The sequence below is a fragment of the Ambystoma mexicanum genome, chromosome 4p (genome assembly GCF_040938575.1).
Source record: "Ambystoma mexicanum isolate Mex_15411 chromosome 4p, UKY_AmexF1_1, whole genome shotgun sequence".
Taxonomy (NCBI): domain Eukaryota; kingdom Metazoa; phylum Chordata; class Amphibia; order Caudata; family Ambystomatidae; genus Ambystoma; species Ambystoma mexicanum.
Window position 1 is genome coordinate 299397276 of NC_090927.1, and position 20174 is coordinate 299417449.

The 20174-nt window shown below is 42.9% G+C and overlaps 1 protein-coding gene across 2 annotated transcripts in view; it reads right to left on the reverse strand.

Annotated features, from left to right (window-relative positions):
- GCFC2 (GC-rich sequence DNA-binding factor 2) overlaps positions 1–20174 on the reverse strand; it is a 945959-nt gene that overhangs the window by 340675 nt on the left and 585110 nt on the right. For both annotated transcript variants that reach the window (XM_069605850.1, XM_069605849.1), the window contains exon 11: positions 14160–14359. In XM_069605850.1, the coding sequence (XP_069461951.1) occupies positions 14160–14359 (200 nt within the window). The remainder of the gene's footprint in view (positions 1–14159; positions 14360–20174) is intronic.

Consider the following 20174-nt stretch of genomic DNA (forward strand, 5'->3'; position numbering starts at 1 on the left):
AAATGTTTAAATTAACTGAGTGACCTACTTTTGAGTGCCACATAGTTTGTCACTGTTAAAATGTCATAGTTTTAAACTTAGAATCAGCATTCTAGCTGCATATGTAAAAATTGTTATTTTATTTGAACTGAATTCTGCCCACCAGCTACCCCCGGCAGGAGTTGAGACTTGCACAACAGCTGTGTTCCCAGGCCTAGCTGCCTTTTGCTGTTCCCACCAAAAGGGATATGACACTTCTCTGATTGTTCAATTTCCTGCAGAGCCCAGGTAATTCAAAGCCCTGTCCTGACTCAGGCAAATGTTGTATTGGTGGGAGTCGTAAATGTGGCTTCCTCCTGGAAGGAAAGGGGAGGAGCACTGCCTGTGAGAGCAAGCTGGCTTGGCAGAACTGGAAAAACCAGAAATTCAACCTTGTGCTCGGGGAAACCACACCCCTTTGGGGCCAGAACATAACTCTAAAAAGATGGATCATTCATAGAGCGGACTTGTGAAAATTATTTAAATGATACCATAATTCTTGTGATTTTTCTGCCCACATTTTAAGAGGTTTTTAGAACCGGTGGTATGATCTGGGGGCAAGCTAGCAGTTAAGAGGGTATTACTTAAAATGTATGCATGTTAAAAATCTGACACTTCATCAATTAATGTCCATACTCCTTGCGCACATGTGTGTAAATTTGGGTTAATGTCCGATATTGCAAAACCAGTTAAAAAGTGCAAATGTTGCCATTTCTCAATGCAAGCTCTCAGGAAGAGCAGATTTGGACAGGGTATACCTCCTGTGATATGTGATGGGTGCATGTAATTTTAAACAAATGTGTACCTGTGCAAATATGTCTTTTGGGTCAAAATATAGATTGTGTGTAATTTGACAGGGGTGGGTTCTCTGTATCATAAACAGACCTCATCATGATGACACTTCATTTCATTCCCCCAATCAAGGGGAAGAGGATGAAGTGGCCAATGACAAGTGGAGAGGGGTAGGGTCTAGAAAGCTAGCCTCTCCACCCACTTTCAAAACACATAAAAGCAGACAGTCAGGACAGATAGGGACATTCAATTCCATTTGCTGCAACGCGCTCTGGCGGACCACACAACATCCAGAAGATACTAGATTCAACACTTAGACTTTAAAACTCCAAAGAACTTGATTCAGAACTCAAAGCAAGGGCCTAAACCCACAAACTGAGAACTCTTCTCAGTGGGCCTCAGCATCCAGCAAACCTAACAGCGATAGCAGCATCCAGGAGCCGTGCAGATCAGCGCTGGGTCCAGAGAAAGCTGTGCAGAAAGATCCAGAAGCAGAGCTGTACCCAGAGAAAGCAGAGCAGTATCCAGAACCAGAGGCAGAGCAGAGCTGACCCAGACCGCTGTTCGCAGAACCAGAGAGCTGACCCAGACCGCTGTGCGCAGAGACCGTCCGTGGCGAGTGAAGAAAACCTGACCAGATCCGTGGCGAGGCCCATTCTATTTCTAAATATATTGTGAGTACCTAGCAGAACTGTGCAGAACCAATCTCTTAGTTAAAATAATATAATTCAATCTATTTTAATCTAACCAGAACTGTCTCCTGTCACCTGTCATTTGCAAAGCTGTCACCTGCCATTTCTAGTTGCTAGCTGTAACTTGTCACTTTGAACTTTTAAAATTTCAAATCTGAAAAACGACCTTTACCATATCGCTCATATCTCCGTGACCATTTGTCTTAGAGACTTGCAGTAACTTTCCTCTGAAAGCTGGGAATCTTGGCTTTTCAACGAACCTAGCACCGCATTCCTACTCCCTATACTTTTGCCGCAATCGCGAAAAACGCACTCGCGAATTTGCCACGATTTGCAAATTTCTCCACGTGTGAAAACAGCAGCTTCCTTGCTTTCATTTGCCAAAAATTCGTTTAACCTGCCAATCATTCCTAGAACATTGCTAAAGTAAGCCTGAACTAATTTAAACCAACTAATCCTCAACCTGAACCTCCTGAAGGGAATTAAAATCATTTCAGCACATTTTCCAATATATTGCTATCACATTTTAAAGCATTTTGAGCCTGTGTAAAACTCATATCTATTCTCCTCTAAGCTTGCTGGGAAACTGGAACTCTGTATTACATTGTGATTGTATACCTGAACTGTGTGCTCTTCCTTCCATCTCCTTACATTGTATAGGGGGGGGGGTGAATTGCCACAAAGGGAAAGTGATTACCTTGTTACCTTGTCTTTTGTGAAACCATATCAGTTTATCTTCTATACTGCATTTCATTCATTCAACCTTGCATTTCCTTGAACCCTATAAAGCATTCTCTACCACATTATTCTTCTGTCCCTATTTACCAGTGTGCTACCTTATCCATTTCATGTCAACTCCTTAGTGATTATAAAGAAGTGGGCTAGTGCCAGATTCTCCGTTGTTAATCTTTATCATATCAGATTAAGTGTGATATTCAATTATTAATTTATTATAAAGTGTGATATATATATATATTGTTTAAATTCTCAAATAAACCTTTTAACTTGCAAAACAGAACTACTTCTTGGCTCAGTGGGGTCAGGGGGATTCCAAGAGAGGGGTGTTATATAGGAGTAGTCATCCAGAACGCATGAACTGGACATAAAGATATATCAATAAGGGTTTCCATTCAGTATCCCAGACTAGGCATTGACTTAGCTGTAGTGTTGAATTGAATCCTCTTACAACACGAGGACTTCATCTTTAAAACAGCTGCCCAGCTCTTTCTAATCCCATATCAAACCAACCATGTAAACCCACAAAAGCCCTTCCAACCTAGGTCCACTGAAGGACCCCACACTGATGTCATGGGCAATCGCCATGAGGATAGTTTATCATTATGCCCACTATGCCTCCACAAAGACCATAGCACCCCGAGCGTCGGGTGGTCCCACAGTCTTCTCAGTATGGCCTTTCCTGGGGCCCATAATAGGTCTCACTTTCGCCGGGAGGGAATCCATATCCTCTAGATCCGTCCAAAATGTCACCAGATCGTCCCTCAATTGCCCGAATAGGACTCGCAATTGGGCCACTAGGTAATACAGGAAAAAGTCAGGGAACCCAAACCCTCTGAAGGGTGAGAGGGGCCCTCTTAATCCTGGGACACTTGTTTTGCCAGACAAACCTGCTCACTGTTTATTGTAGGTTCACAAAATAGCTATCTGGAAGCTTCGTCGGGAGAGCTGTAAAGAGATATAGAGTGGGGGGGAGCACATTCATCTTTATCGCTGTCATTCGACCGTACCAAGGCAATATCAGTGGGCCGCACCTCAAAGTCCAGTTTGATCATCTCTAAGAGAAGGTCAAACTTATACCCAGAAAGCTTCGATAGATCTCTCGGTAGTAAAATACTAAGGTATCTAATCGCACTCTTCTCCACCCCTATATTAAGTATCTGTCTCCTGTGATCCAGGCAAAGATACAGTCTGCGTAACGTCATTATGGAAGATTTGGATGTATAAATCTTCAAACCCGAAAAAGCTCAAAATCATTCAACGACAGATGGCAAGGCATGGAGAGAGGACTGTACGTCCCCTGGATAGCCCAGGATATCATCTGCAAACAAGGAAAGCTTGAATTCAACTTCTCATATAATCCCTTTTATCCCTTGATGAACGCAAATCTCTATTGCCAGGGGTTCCATTAACGCATAAACTAGTATAGAAAGCAGGCACCCCTGCCTTGTACCTCTGGTTAGAGGGATAGGCACCAATAGACCACCATTAACCTGCACTCACGCAAACAGTTCTCTGAATAATGCTGAAACCCCTCTCCAAAAAATATCCCCAAGCCCTATTTTTCCCAAAAGCATAGTCCTATTCCACTCTATCAAATGCTTTTTCAGAATCTAAAGAGACCAGGCATAGTACATTAAAATAGATTGTTTTCCGGATGTTGTCCGAACCCTGTCGCCCTCTGACAAAGCCCACTTGATCACCATGTACCAAGGTAATATTCCCTCTAATCTATTCCCTAGCAGCTTCGCCAGTATCTTGACATCTGTGTTGAGTAGGGAGATGGGGCAATACGAAGAGCACTGTGTCGGGTCTTTACCCTCTTTCGTAATCACTATAATGATGGTCCCCATCATTGTTTGTGGCAGTTCACCCCCCACCCCCCAGAACCATGTTGAAAACCCCAACTAAATACAGAGCCAGAGTAAAACGGTATAATTTATAAAACTTAACAGTGAACCTATCATCCCCAGGCGTTGTTCCCCATGGTATCAGCAGAGACCCGAGGAACTCGGCTATATGTGACCGATCTGGAAGAAATAACTTGTCAGTTATAGCATAATTTACTAGTTGTGTTAGCCATTGTAGAGAAGTGCAAATGTATTATGAACACATCAATATATATGAATACAGTACCCCTACACTACATCATAAGGATACTGCAAATCACAGAGCAGTTCCATGATGAAATAGAGGAATGAGGCCCAAAGGCAGAGTTTCTTTATAAGTTCACAGAAATCGAAGGTGACCTACAATGTCCTTTGTTCGTATGTAGGGGGTAGTATTTGTCAAGGGCATTCATTACCTCAGTGTTGAGATGTAACTTTGTCTCTAAACCGAAGATCATCTTCAGGATTACTTTAGTTATATAATATTTAATTATCAGCACCAAAGAATACCTCCCAAATCTGTTGTTGACATTTCTTATATTTCATACAAAACCATCCATGTTTGTGTGTAGCAACTTTTTGATGTCCGTCAGTCCATTTATTGAAAATAGGGATTCCCAAATACATAAACTGTTCTGCCACATCGATTATTGTGTCTCCCAACATCCATTTAAAGCCCATCTTTTTATAGCGAAGGGTCGGGAAATCTCATGATTTTTGTTTTGGAGTTATTGATCACAAGATCATTTGTTTAAGCATAATAATGCATAGCTGATAGCCTGTACATTCCTGTTTAAATCTATAGGAAATCACTTTTTTTAATAAGGCTTTGGCAATGCTCCATTGTTAGCTCAGAAGGGAAAGCTGCCACAAGTTCATTTTTAGCCTGCAACCTCAATCCTGCCCACCCCCCACACCCACCCCCATGTCAGAACCGCAACAATACCCCATACTATACGGAGCCCTCATCAATGCCAGGTCACCTTTCGCTTATGCACTGGACATCAACGATCTAATCATGACCTTGAACCTAGACCAACTGGCTATTACTGAAACATGGCTTTACCAAGCCTCTGGCCCTGCACTGTCCTTAGCACTTCCCGAAGGTTTCACTATCATCATATGCAATAGAATGCCCCTATCATATTTTAGGAGCCCCTCCCACCCCCCCCAATTGCTGAGGGACACCCCCTAGTCACCCTGAACCAATGTAGGCATTTGTTTCTGAGTGATTTGGCATCCCCATAGTCCCTTCTTGCCAACCGTGGAAAATTAGTCAAGTAAACCTTGGGAGCCTGCATGCCTTTTGGCACACTAGTCCTTGGGTAGTGAAGGGCCTGCCCTCTGGTGGCCCCTAGGGGGATCAGGTTTAGGACTGAGAAAGGGGGGTTGGGGGTGTGCAAGCCCACAAATCGAAGTACTAGATGGACGGGCCTCGAGAGGCAGAGGTAACGTCCTAGGGCGATATAGACTGGTCACATGCACCCGCGACCGCCACACAACCTCCTTTTCAGGGGGTGGTCTCCAATGATCACCAACGACCTCACCCATGCCCAAGGCAAGAGGTCTTGTTGGGCCTTTGACACAGTCAGAAATCATACACCCTACTCCACTAAGGGTGGTCCCTATATTGTGTTGCTCCTGGGGCCTTCTGACACCATCCCTTTTATTAGGCCCCTTGGTGGGAAATGCACTATCTTCCATGGTAGGCTTAGAGCCCTCTTCTTGCCACCAACATTAACATTTCAACAATGATTGTATGAAAGTGAGAGGACCCTTATCTAAATATACCCAAATAATTCAAGGGGATTGATGAGGAATAGTTATTCTTTCAAAAAATCATAATCTGGGTTGATACATGAAGTAGAATATTCTGTGCATTCGAAAACGATAATGCAGCATACTAAAATTGCCATTTCTTTAACATGCATTAGAAACTAACCACAAGACATGTGAACACATGATGCTTAGCTTTATCTTTAGAGTATTTAACGTAGTCGTCTTTACTGGAGGCTCCTTATTTCTTCTTGCTTGCTCTTGGATTGTCTCTATGCTGTTTGCTGAACAAGTAAGGCCATTCCCGACCTGCCGCCACAGTGTTAGTGTTGCCTGAAGTAACGGGAACAAGAACTGGTGCGGACTAGAGGAACAGACCGTTATGGAGGAAAAGCCAGGAAGGCAAAAAAACGAACTTGTGGACTTGGGCTGAAGGAGCTTGAAATGGAGATCCAAAGGACTGTAGATTGCAAGCATCCAAACAGGAAGGTAGGGTAACAGCTGTAATGAAAACAGCAGCAAGTAGCAGTGAAGAAGAGCAGAGTGCAGGAATTAGAATTGCAGAGGGAGGAAGTGGACATCGTTTTACACGGGAATATGCAAGGGTTGCAACCCACCGGTTCGGCGTCAGATGCCGAATGATGTAGTTACCGATAGCATGGGCGCCATCTTGAAAACAATTAGACCGTGCATGGCGGGTCTGGAATCTCGAGATGAAACAATCATGTTCTGAAGCACCACCGACGCCACAGCGACCATGGCACTGTCACAATTATCAAAGAGAAACACCAAGTAATTACTTCTTTGTCTGATTATTTTTCTCTGATAGCAATACATGCTTTTGATGCACTTTCCGGTAAGAGGCGATGCAATTATGGACTTGGATTGTGCTTCGAAGTTAGATTGTCCCATTAGAACTATAAATATCATTAATAGCTCTCTTGAGTGAATGCATTTATTGATGGTTTGCTTATGAGAGGTAACAGGCAGGCAAATTAACTCAGAAGCACACCTGCCAAGATCTTCAACTTGGCACCACAGGGACCCCTGAGGGTAAGGATCAAAAATAACGCACCAACCCAAGCCCCAGAGGTAGGTGCGAATGGTAGCAATTCAACAACGGTTCCAGGAAGGCGAAACAACCCGAGTACTGCTCTTTGTTAAGTCAAGTTAAAGGATCTGAACACCCAGGGTCATGAACTCTGGACCAACAACAACCCTTTTTTGAGTGGGACCCACCAGCCAGAAATGAAAAACAATGGAGGTGGGCTTCAGGAGGATGGAAAAACCCAAGCACACAGGTTCTAGCAGCTTAAAGGACAAAGCAATGCAGCTCAAGAGCAGATGGTGGTCAGACCAAGAAGATTATGGTGGGGGTGTTTTAGGACAGTCCACACAAGCAGATGAGGGAGGTGGCCTCTTCCAACACCAAGGTGGGAGATCAGACGGTACAAATGGGAGGCAGCAGTAAAATGGCCTAGAAATAGACCCCAGCATGGGCAGCCTCAACCAGCCAAGAATGTCTGGGGTGGGGGAAAAGCAGTGGAAGTATGAAGATAGCCCAGAGAATTCTGGTAATTAATAAAGTCTACCTCAAAGAACACGGACTCCCCCCTACAAAACAATGTAGGGGAGCAGAGATGGTGACCCATTTCACAGACAGTTTCAAAAATCCAGCCGAAGATCTCACTCCTCAAGTTAAATCTCCTACAAACTGGGACGTGCCATATGACGTCCAGCAAAGATCAGCAACCTAAACTGCTCGAGGGCTCCAGTTCCGGATGGGATCACCAATATCGATCTGAAAAACCATCCGGCTGAGTGGGCCCGTTTTATTAGCGAAATATTCAGAAGATGTGTGCAAACTAACTCCAAACAACCATCCTGGACGACTGCTAACGTGGTACCAATTTTCAAAAAGGGAACAAAAGAACATCCGTGGCATTACCGCCCAATTGCACTTTTAGATGTAATTGGGAAAGCGTTTGGGTCCTTGGTCAGGCCGACTGTACAGACCCTTTCCAGGCTGGATTAGTTAAAAATATGAGGACTTGAATATTGTACTGTTGAGTACATTGAAAGCGAAGGTCATGGAGGGAAGCCCTAGAGTTCATGGCATTTGTTGACCTGGTCCAGGCTTTCGACCAGGTCAATCGGGAAACTTTATGGAAAAAACGGACTAAATGGAACTGCCCGTCCTTGATTTTGGAACCAATAAAAGCTCTTTATTCCGATACATCAATGCGAGTAAGACTTAATCGAGCAGGACTGCTGTCGAAGAAGATAACGACAGAAAGAGGAGTCAAACAGGGCTGTCCGCTTGCACCAGCCTTGTATAATTCATATATTGAGATTTTAAAGATCTACGAACAAAGGATTAGGTCCTTTCCTCCAACGATAGGTGATACTAAGGTCTCGCGCCTTCTATATGCTGATGATATCATCCTATCAGACCAGACAGCGATCGGTCTCCAGAGGTAACAGAACAATCTGTCAGAATATATAAAAGAGAATAACAGAGCTCAACAAAGAGAAAACCAATCATTTGAGAAAACATCCAAGCGAACAGAAAAGTTGAATTGGTACTTGGACAGAGTCCAATTGGGAAAAGTAAAAAGCTTCAAATATTTGGGCGTAACTGTGAGCAATGGCTGGCTGGAAAACCCAATGCAGGCAACCCTCCAAGAAAAGATCAAAATACTGGCCTGCCAGACCAAAGCCGTCGACAGGAAATATGGTCGTTTTTCACTCATCCCGACCTTGAACTTCTATAAAGACAAAGTTGTCCCAGCGTTGGCTTATGGAGTGGAAGCAATGCCCTACATTCCAGAAAAAATGTGGCAGAAATTGGAGGGATACTTTTGGCATACAGTTTTGGGCCTGCCACAATCGACTCCTGTTGCTTCTATTCGTCGAGAACTAAGCCTGGAATCGTTAAATTCAGTGATGGCTCGAAATACCTTAATGCTATACAGGAAAGTCCTACTTCCTTCTCGCCCAGAAAAGCTTTGACATAATCTATAAAGAACTTGTGGAAGGCAGAAATAAAGTGTTAACAACTGGCCACTTGCGAATAATCACCTATTGGAAGAGATTGGAAGCACGGAAGAAGAACTAAGGTGCAACCCGACCAAAGTTTTAAAAAAAGATTGGGCGAAACGGACTGGATAAAGACCCTTGAAGTAGCTGCTAAAACAAATTAACTATGAGCCTCCCTACTAACACCAAAAAGGCAAATCAAGTACTGGGATATTTGGCAAAATTTCCCAACAAAAGATTGCGTTAGATTTTTCTGAGAGCACGCTTGAATCTGCTAAGAACTAATGAGATCCTTGCCATAAGAGGCAGATCAGGTTCGAATAGCTGCCGCTACTGCGAAAAGGAAAAGCAAGTGGAATCAGACACCTGTTGCTATCGTGTACAAGGACCCAGGAAGCAAGAGACATCTATTTAGGGCGCCTGTTCACTGACTTCAATATGTGCGAGGAGGAAGTATGGTGGTCCCGTTTAATGAATGGTGACAAGACATCATGGGTGATCACTGTAGCATTCTTTTTTCAGAATATCAGTCTGGAACAGGATCTAGAAAAAGAATGAGACTTTCTTTTAATTCTATATTTTTCAATCTTGAACTGGAAATGGACATTAGGAGATACGTCCCATAGTAACAGTCTTGTAAAAATTGTAAAGCAATTAAATCAAGTAATCATTTTTTTTTTTTAACTAGCCCACAAGGGACAACAAGTAGCCTAAAATCCAAACCGTAGAGCATCCCATTTCCTGAGGCCGAGTTGGGTTGGCAGATATATTCCTGAAAATACAGCAACAGCTTCAAGATGGTGAAAATCTTCCAGCAGATAAGTAAACCTGCAGCACTTCTACAAATCTTACAGAATTGAGTGTGGGAACAAGATCTCCCCTAGATATCCCATGCAATCAGGGGCTTGCCTAATAAGCCAGACCTCAATATTGCAACTATGCTTCAAACAAAGATTTTGGTGACCATAGAGATTGGCCACAAAAACTGCTAAACAGTCATCACAGCCCACACACCAAGTATTGGCAGGTCCTGGGCTATGAACTTGCCTAAACCAGCCCAAAACCCTACAAAGGGTGAAGGAATGTATTAAAAAGGGAGCCCATTTGTGTACAACCCCTAATTTAAGCCTGCCTCGTGGTTCCCCAAAGCAAAGCCCAAGAAACAAAATGGCACAGAGCACAAATTAAACTGCATTAGTTCTCCAATGGCTACCAAAATGATACAACGATACAGGGTCTGGTGAGCTAAATCTACACAACAAACTCCTCTTCTACTTCACATCCTTCAGCCACACGTCCTCTAGAGTACAGTAAAGTTATTTTCAACAGCAGAACAGAGTTCTTTTGCACAAACCTTGGGAATCCTAAAAACAGGCATGACCCCATCTCTTTGCCAGGCCCAGACATCTCGCATAGAAGGTTTTTTCTGAGACAAACTGCTTCAAAATCTCCAGCTATACCCATTTTTACCCAGACTAGAGAGAGTGGACAGTAGTGTGTTGACTTATTGAGGAAGAAACGCTGCAGGACTAAGTCACTATATTAAGTCATTTGTATGTGCTCCCATAACCCGGCATTTCTTCCCCTAGACAGCCGAGAGGTTTTCTAAGAAAAGATGACCTAGGGGAATGGTACTGCTAAAAAACATTCCATACCAGCCTGCAGAATTTCTCAGCAGGGCATGGCCAATCTACACATTCTGTTTAGAACAAACATCCTATTCCAAGTGTTTGAAAAACTCCTCCCCATCATATAGGTGGCTGCTTTGCAGGCAATATTAAGTTGGTTATCTTAAAAAGAAAAAACGTATTGCCGCTGCCTTGACCCAAACTAGCCAAGCATGAATATCTTCAGGGGAAGGCTATTCTTCGAAATGGTGGTGAACAGACAAATCCTGTGTGTTATTCCAAACCTTGGAAGCCGTTTCCTTGGTAAAGGTGCACAATAGGTAACAAAAAGTCTATGTATATATTGAAAAGGCTTTTAATTTTTTTTATTTATTTGGCGTTTCATTTGTTACAAAACTTTGCCAATTCTCCAAAAACAAACAGTTAAAAGACAAAAAGAGTTGTACAAACATTTTCATGTATGTAGGTATTCAGAACAAAATCTTTGATTTTTTATATTAAAATTGTTTTAAAGAGTTCATTGATAAAAGACGTTAGGGCAATAGACATTCTAACATTGTCACAGCAACTTCCACCATGTTTCTGCCTCGAGGTTTCGAAACTCGGACATCAGGGCACCTACAACCTTGGTCCGCGGTATTATCAGATCAGGACATAAGAGAGTTAGGTGCATTAAGTTTTCACTCTGGACTTGGCACAGTCCACAGGCATCAGACTCTCAGAGGCCCATTTTGCTTGTTGTCAACACGTGATTCGTTAGAAAGATTCAATCTCGTATGTAGCAGCAGGTTTCAAAGATAGGGGCTGGGAAATTTGGTCAGATATTTCGGGACCACACTTCTTGATCTGTTGTCGATGATTATGAAACCATGGGGATTATTCTTTTGTGTTAATTGAACAGTTTTTATCCAGTCTATGTAAAGATTGAAAAGGCTTTTAACGTTGTAGAGCAATGCGGCAAAACCCCAGTAGGAAAAAGTTTAGATTCATACAGTAGGCCAAGATCATCTATGGAAAAGCAGATGATTGTGCCCTACAGAAAAAACTATCACTGCAAAACACTTTACAGATCTGAAGAGAAATGATTTGTATCTAACTGTCTTTGCAGAAGTAATCACAAGGATCAGACTCCCAGATCACTAGCTTAGCATCATTGAACGAAATACATAAAAAATAGCCTAAGAACCAGAATACATACAACCTTTTTTAAAATTCTTTTTATAACATTTTACAAGGAGTAACATCAACATATTCAAATCATACAGGGTCACGAGAAAAACCCAGAACAAAGGGAGCAATAAAGAACAGACAAGTATCTGATTGGTACACACTTATTCTAGCTTCCCCAAAACATAGGTACAACCACAACCCTGATTGATGTTTAAAGTATTCCTCCTAACTTTTTACTACCCTCCCACCAAACTGATAGGGGATCTACAAAAACGCACTCATCACTCCAATTGTATGTCTAAAACGTCACTGCAAGTGTAACTTCCTGTAGTCTTGACTACCTTATCATTCTAGGTAGCAATTATGTCAACTAAAGTTGAAGACTTTCATTATCGGGGTGCTCTTGTATCAATCTATTGTTATTTTATAAAGCGCCTAATAATGTACGAGAGTTCAGTTTCTAAGCGCGGATCCGGGATTCAAACCAATGTCGCTCTGCGTGGTCTTGCTTCCAAGATCAGCGTATTGCCACTGTGCTATCCTCCGTTCACTTTGCCAACCATAACGTCCCTTTAACAATGGTTCTTCTCAATAAATTTCATAGGTTTTTATTAGTGCAACTTAAACATAACATCCCTTTAACAATGCGTATATACACACATTTGATAGATGTTTTCTGATAATACTTACCGATGGTTTTCATTGCTTAGAGTGTATCATGAAGGCCTAATAATTGTATATTTATGTAGTTTCCTCTCATACTGGAATTACTTTAGTGCTCTGTGTAAGTCACATAGACCACTCTCACACTTTTCAAGTCTAACCCTTACTACTCTGCTACTATACCCTGACTTGTTTGCCTAGACATCGGTGTCTTTCTTGTTCACCATAATAAGTTGGCTTCTCTCTCCTACAGGACAGTTAGTCTTAGTGCTGCTTCCCGCTGCATGTCCTCTGCATTCACGATTCCGGACTTCTGCCACTCACTCGAAACGGCATCCCGCTTGCAACACAGCGGCAGCTGTAGCATCTACTTCCTCCTGCTTCTGCTGCTCCCACTGCCTCTCTATAATGGCCCGCACCTGACGGCCCTTAAAATGTTTAAGGTTCCACTCAGGTGTGGGTCATTACTACAACTAGACTGTACAATACAGTTCTGCTACCCTAAGCTCCCTTCCACATCTCAGTATTAAGAGCATTATGGGACTCGGACTCAAAGTCCACAATGTTATTAATTTTAACCTCAGAATCTTCAAACACGCAATAAGCCATTCAAATTGTATGAACATTGGGGAAATGATTTAAAGCGTTCTCCCCTTCTTCCTGACCTGGGACTCCTCTCATGTGATCCTCCCATATCATACCACCCTCACGGTCAGGATCAGGTAGCGGCTGCCTTTACCTGGCTACATGAGAAGGGTTCCATGCCACAGTTTCTGGGATTATCACCTCGGATTCATTACAGGTACTATTAGCTAGAATTGCCTTCAGTTGCAAATAGGTGGGAATTGAAAGGGACTTTCCTCTCATGCTACTTCCCTCTACAAAATGCACCCGGTAGAAAGGATTGTTTTCCTAATTCTATAGTGTTCAAATACAGCATATACTCAGATGGGATGGTAGGATAGGTGTGGTAAAGGTATAGGAAAAAAGAATGAACGTTTTGAAATCATGAAGTTATTTTTCCACCTCTCTGGCATCCTGCGCCACATCCTTTCCAACTGGTTGGGAACCAGAATATAAAGCCTAAAAACAGGTAGTGAGAGCATCCTCTGTAACAAATGTATCACTACATAAGGAAGAACCTAACAAAAAAAGCTTACATATTCTATATAGAATGGCCAAGGTGGCGGCTTTAAACACTTCCGATATATGCATATGGCTTTAAAAAGGCAGTGATGAATGACTTATTTGCTGGAATGTGTGCTTTGGAGTGTATATTAAAAAGAATCATGCTGAAGAATACCTCAAACATAATCTAAAAGGAAAATATATAGATTTGTACCTTTTTTCTTTAAAACGATGACAGAATATAAAAACAAAAAAAAGGCACAAAAATCACTGGATGTTCCTGTGTCTGAACTAAACCTAAAAGTGATTTGGGGGGATAAATCTGTTTATTTCAAGATTGTATTACAATGCACAACAATTGCTAGCACATATCAAAAACAAAAGCCATACTATTAATTGGACACACTTAAGTGTGTAGTTGTGATCAATGATCAATAAAATAATATGACAAAGGGAAGGCAAAAGTTTGAAAAATATTTACAAGTGGAAAGAAATTATAAAATGCCCATCATTACTGAGATTTTACGCATTGCAAACTGTTACCCTCTAATAGAAAAGTAATGCTTTATAGCCTACATTACTGTAAGGTCGAGATTTAAAACAAAAAATACAAAAACCTTCTCCTTTACCTCAAGTGGATTCCAAGGGATTAACTGAATTCTGATTAATGGATTTAAAAGCTTGGGGAGGCATAGGCTTATGTAAGCATCATAGTAGGAATCTGGAAACTGTTTGCGCCACTGCTGGAACTTGGCTAATATATTTCGAATGCGACTGAAATCTTTCTGGACATCTTCAAAAACCTTTTTAGACTCCTTCACGATTTTATCTGAGAAAAAATATGCATGTCTAAGTATAGAGAACAGTAAAATTAAGCAAGCATGTCAAAAATATAGAGCTTTGAAAATGCATAGTGTATATAAACAATTTTTCGATTGCAAACAATTTTCATTAGTAATTTACTGTCATGGATCAAGGTAAAAGCATACAACTTGATAACATTTAAATGTCTGTCACATCCCATGGACCAGAGTGTACAATGTACCAAACATGCCATTAAAATTAGTCATATATCCCTTTACTGTGTGCCTCAATTTGAGAGCACCCCAGCATATCGAATATGAAAATAACACTTCTTTAGAGATTGTCCCCCACTTCCAAGGGAAGGACATGGAGGCAGGAGTCAGACCTAACTGCCATGGGTTTTCCCACCCAGTGCCAAGGCCTTTTTTGGTGATTTCGGTATTTCACCATTCAAAGCCTTCTAACATTTTCTCCTTCATTAACCCCTTAAGTGCCAAGGACGAGCTATCTCGTCCTTGCCACTGGGGAGGTAATCCCTCGTCCTTGGCACTAAAGGGGTTAGGGTTGGCCGCTAAAAGCTTAGCTGGTACAAGGTCTGTTGCCAGGAGATATGGAGGATCCTTGATCGAGCTGCTATAGGGCCAGGCAGTTTGCAGATTTCTTTAAAAGCCCCTTTTGTGTTTATCAACAGTAAGAGTTCTGGATTAAATGTATAAGCGGTCATGGGAATTTTACATTTAAGATTATATTCAAGAAAATGCTTTAAAATGAATGCAATGTATTTCACAAACCATGGTATCTGAAAAGGTTGTTAGACCTGTATGAAGACAGGTATGAATTGCGCCATTCCCATACTATAATTCAAAGGTCCCTAGCGAAGAGCTGCTAAACTGCAGCGATGTTCGCACACAACCTGGAGCTATTGTAACATAGTGAGAAAGATAGCACAATCCCCAACACAGGCGCTCAATTAGTATAAAATTAGAACAATTATATAGATTTTTTGCTACATATTCTTTTAATTGTTAACAATGCCAACTTTCATATGAAGGAAAGCGTGTGTGCGTTAGTAAGCTGAAATAATGTTTTTTTGCAAATTCTTTTAACATGCAATTGCTAATAATTCTTAAAAGCAGCAAACCTGACCACATGGCCATGAATTTCGGCCCATACAGACTATTCAAATGAGTCGAAATTGTCCACCCAAAACTACTATTCATTACACAATGTTCAATAAGACATGTGGCCATATAGGTATTCAGATCCAAGTGCATGCATGCTCATGTTGAGCTTCATCATATGTCCAATAATACGCTTTAAATGCATGGCTTCACTTCGATCGATATAGCTGCCACTAATGTTAAAGAAAGTAAAATCTGGGTTTGAAAAGCAGAGTGTTCTCTGTTAGTGCCGTGTACAGCACTGCAGTGGCGTTCCACAAGGATCGTTCTCACTACTTGTTAGGGAGAATTCTCTGTTTAGGCTGAATTTCCCTACCTAGTGAGTCCCCCAGCAGCTTTGCTGGATTTCTGGGGTTTAATTTTTTTCTCCTGCCAAGAGTGAGACTCTTTTACCCTCACTCTTGGACATGTTGAAGTGTGTTTTCTTGGTTAAACCTTGTGTTGAATGGGCTATGGGGTCTCTTACTCCATAGGGCCTCATGTATTTTTGTGATGTGGGTCACACAGCACCCTCTGTGCCGTGACCCAGGGGTGTCCTAGGGACTCCCCAACATAGACTCCATACCCTGGGACTGACTACTGTCTCCCAGGGCATGTAAAGTCACCAAAGACTTTGCTAGTCTTGAATCCTGAACAGAACCAGTACAAACCATCATATTGTGGACGTACTGGCTGGGGCAATTCGATTGCCCCAGGGTCTGTTAGTCGAGGGGGCACGTCTCCGTCCCCCCTGATCGAGTTTTGGCTGGTGGCAGTGGAAACTACTTTTTATATTCAACCGCGAATATTTCCCTATGGGATTTCCCATTGTTTTAGGCTAACACATTTAATTAATTATTTACGGTAGCCTTAAACATACCGCCGGTTTATATATTTATTTTTATAACTCCGGTTGGGACTTTTTGCCAAAACTTGATTCTAAAATGGCGTTGGTGTTCGCCTCTGTAACTCTGACCCAAAGTGGAGCCCTTTGTTCCACTTTTGGCGGGCTTCTCCACAGAAGCCCTCCAAAGTGGTGCCACTCTGTCTGGGGTACTTAGGAGGGGTGGAGGGGGATTTAGGCACCCTGGACTGAGTTACCTTGGTAACTCAAGTCGCACTCCGTCCTGATTGGCCCAAGTGGTGAGCCGCCCGGCTCACCACTTAGCATGTTTGAGTGACAGCTAGGCTGGGTGAATGGGGGTTTGCTGCATAAAAGCAGGGCTTTGGGGACTGGGACTTCAGAAGTCGCCACAGGACCAAGAATCCGACGAGGGAAGAGCTGAGCCGACCTGCTTCGACGACACCACCCGGTGGAGCCCTGCTGAACCGTCTCACCACTTTTTCCCGACGACCGAGGAGAACTCTTAACGGAGTGGCTCCTTCCCTTGACTGGTGGGGACAACCAGTTTTCGCCTTCTTTCCGTTCTTTGAGGTATCTCGTGGCCGCCTTGCCTGTGCCAAGCACCCCGGCAACCGGAATACCACACTTTACCCCCATACCGCGAAAGTCGGTACCAACCCTTTAACCGGAGGACTCCGCGGCTGGTTTCTTCCCGGGCAGTGCAACGACCCTCTTCTTCTGCTCTTCAGCGAGAACTTCTTCTCCCCTGACCGACGTCGAGCCCTGCTGCCACTGCCTGGAACAACTGCCACCGCTGGAGGATCCTTTCCGCTTAAGGTACTGTGTTCTGCCTGGCTTCCCTTGCTACCGACTGTACGGGGTAGATTTAGTCCCCGGCTTTCGAACCTGGGAGTGCCTGGGACACTTTGGCTAAACTTTCTGAGCCACTCTAACCTCTTTTTGACTCTTTGCAAGACTTTGAATCTCTAACTAACAGTGTGATCTTGGGCACATTTTCGCTCCGGCTACTCTAAGAGTGGGCCCTGCCTAGTGACTTTTGCTCACCTGTGACTTTATTCTTCTTTAAGCCTATTGCAAGTGCTCTGGACCTTAGAGTGGTGTGTCTAACCCATTTCTGCTTTTTCTCTCCCTTTCTTGGAAACTACTAGAGTGTCATCTAACGTTAAGCACTCACCTCTGTTTTAATTAAGTGGTGTTTACTTAGAGTTGTCTAGATAGGAGAAAGGATTGAATCTACTTTCATTATAACTGTGTTGAAGTGCTTTTACTATATTTTTGCTAGAGTGTTTTTAACTTATGTGTATTTTAAATAAATAACTATATACTTTTGAAACCAAGCTCTGGTCAGTGTTTGCTTGTGCTATTGTGTTTTGGTACATATTGTGTATACTTTACATACTGCCTAACTCTTCTTGAGAGAGGTCTGACTGCTCAGCCACAGCTACCAGGTAAATCTGGGTGGTACAGACTGCTACCAAAGGGGTTTACTGCTCTACCTGTAGTCTTAAATCTTTTGCAGTGTTCCCCAAGGGAACTGCACAGGTTTCTGCCTAACACTGGTGTACAGCGGTGGGATTTGTATTGAGTATACATTTTATTGTGCTTTAGATACCTTAGTGCAACTAACCACAAAGCTTAGCACTGAAAAAGTAAAACCTCTAACATGTCAGTTATAGAAAGCTATAGTCAAGAGTCCCTTGCAGCCAAAACTGCTGATTGTTTAAGAGTGCTCTGTAAACATAAGGATCTCCTGACTAAGGGCAAGAAAATGGAGCTGATTGAAAGATTGTTAGCTAACCAAAGTCTGGGTGATGGTTCAGAGGAACCTACCACTCCAGCAACTGTAGATGACAGTGTTGAAGTTAACATGGAACAAAATGTTGATGTTTCTGAGGAAGAGTCAGAAGAGGAGGGTGAGGCTGTTGTAACTGTCCCCCCTAGGCCTCTGCCTGCTCTACCTGCTGTGCCTACTGGACCTTTACCAGGTCCCACATTTAGTCCTCAGTACTTTGAACTAGAGAAAATGAAGCTAGAATTGGAGTATAAGAAACTGAATGCTCAAACTGACAAAGAACTAAGGCTAAGGGAAATGGAGCTCAAGTATGACTTAGAAATGAAGAAATTATCTGTTGAGAATGTTTCTCTCTCTGGCTCCTCTAGAAGTTCCAGTCCTAAAAGACCCCGGATGCCTAAAGAATTGGTTGGTATGTATGAGCCTAAGTTGGATGTGTTGGATTGGTTGTCTCTGTTTGAATACAATCATGGGCTCCAGAACATCACAGGAAATGACTTACTCACCTGGTTGTTCTCTAGGCTTCCCCCTGTTGCAACTGATGTGGTAATGGAGATGGGGGAGGAGGATAGGAAGGACTATGAATGTGTGAAACTAGCTTTGATAGCTAGGTTTGGGAAGACCCCTTCCCAGTATCTTAAGAGGTTTAGGAGCCTCAAAAAGCATGATGGTACCCCTTGGGCTACCTGGGTGAATGAATGTTTGAAAAACTTAGAGGGATGGATTAAGGGTTACAAGGTGAACACTTATGAAGGTATGAAGAATTTGTTTATGTTGGAGACTATTTATGATGCCTGCTCTCCTGAGCTCAGACAACACTTGGCTGATTCCAGGGAATTAGATTCCCGGAAGCTAGCTAAGGCTGCTGACTTGTGGGTTGCCAACAGGGCCACTCACAAGGATTCTGGGGTAACTCAGAAGAAGGATGGGGAAAAACAGTCTAAGAAGGACTCCAAAGAGAATTCTAATACTACAAATTCCAAAGAGGGCCCCAAACAAAACTATAAGGGTAAGCCACAAGGGAAACCAAATCAGGCTAGTGTACCTTCTGGTCCCAGACCAGAAGGAGGTCAGAACAAGCCTCCATTCCAGCGAGCCTTTGGCTCATGCTTTGTTTGTAAGGCTACTGACCATGTGAAAGGAGATCCCAGATGTAAGGGTAAACCTTCAGGGGTCCAGCTTGCCTCCTTAGCCTTCGCTCCAGAAGAGGAAGTACCCATGGCAAGTGGAAACTTTCTATTACTAGCTGATGAACCCACTGGAGTCTCAGCTAGTGTTTCTTTAGTCTCTCTGGGGTTGTGGGAGCAACAGAATTTAGATGTCTATAACTCTATCCCAGATAATACTAAAGAGTATTATAAGGACAGTGTCCAGGTGAATGGTCAGGAGACTCCTGCCATTAGGGACACTGGAGCCAGCATAACTGTGGTGGATGAATCATTTTTCAAGGCAGAGGATGTTGCTAAGGCACCCAAATGCCTCACCAAGTTAGCTGGTGGGCCTGTGCAGATGTGTCCCCAGTTACCAGTTCTCATCCAATGTAATGATATGGCTGTAAAAATACCTGTCAGTGTACAATGTGAAGTGCCAGGTAGGGTTCTGTTGGGTAATGACCTCAAAGCTCTTGGAGTTGTATCTCATACCCCCAGACCTCCTAGCAAAAGGTTTCAGGAACTCACAAAACCTGCAAGGGAGAAAACCCTGAGAGGGTTATCTCAGGAGATGATGACAGAAATCACTCCTCTACCACTGGAGCAACTTACTGCAGTAACTACCAGATCAGGAGCAAAGGGGCAACCCAAGACTCCTAGGAAAAAGCCAGCAGCAAGCACTCCAGTGCTTCCAACAAGGACTTCCCCTAGGTTGTCCAAAGTTACACCTGTAACTCCACCTCCAGCTGAGGCTGAGAGGGAGGTACAACCCTGTGTGGTTGAGCTAGACTCTGAGGAAGAGCTAGAAGGAGGCCCCAACCTTATTGGAGATTTGGACCCTGAGGACCATCCTGAGCTGCAGTCTTTACTGG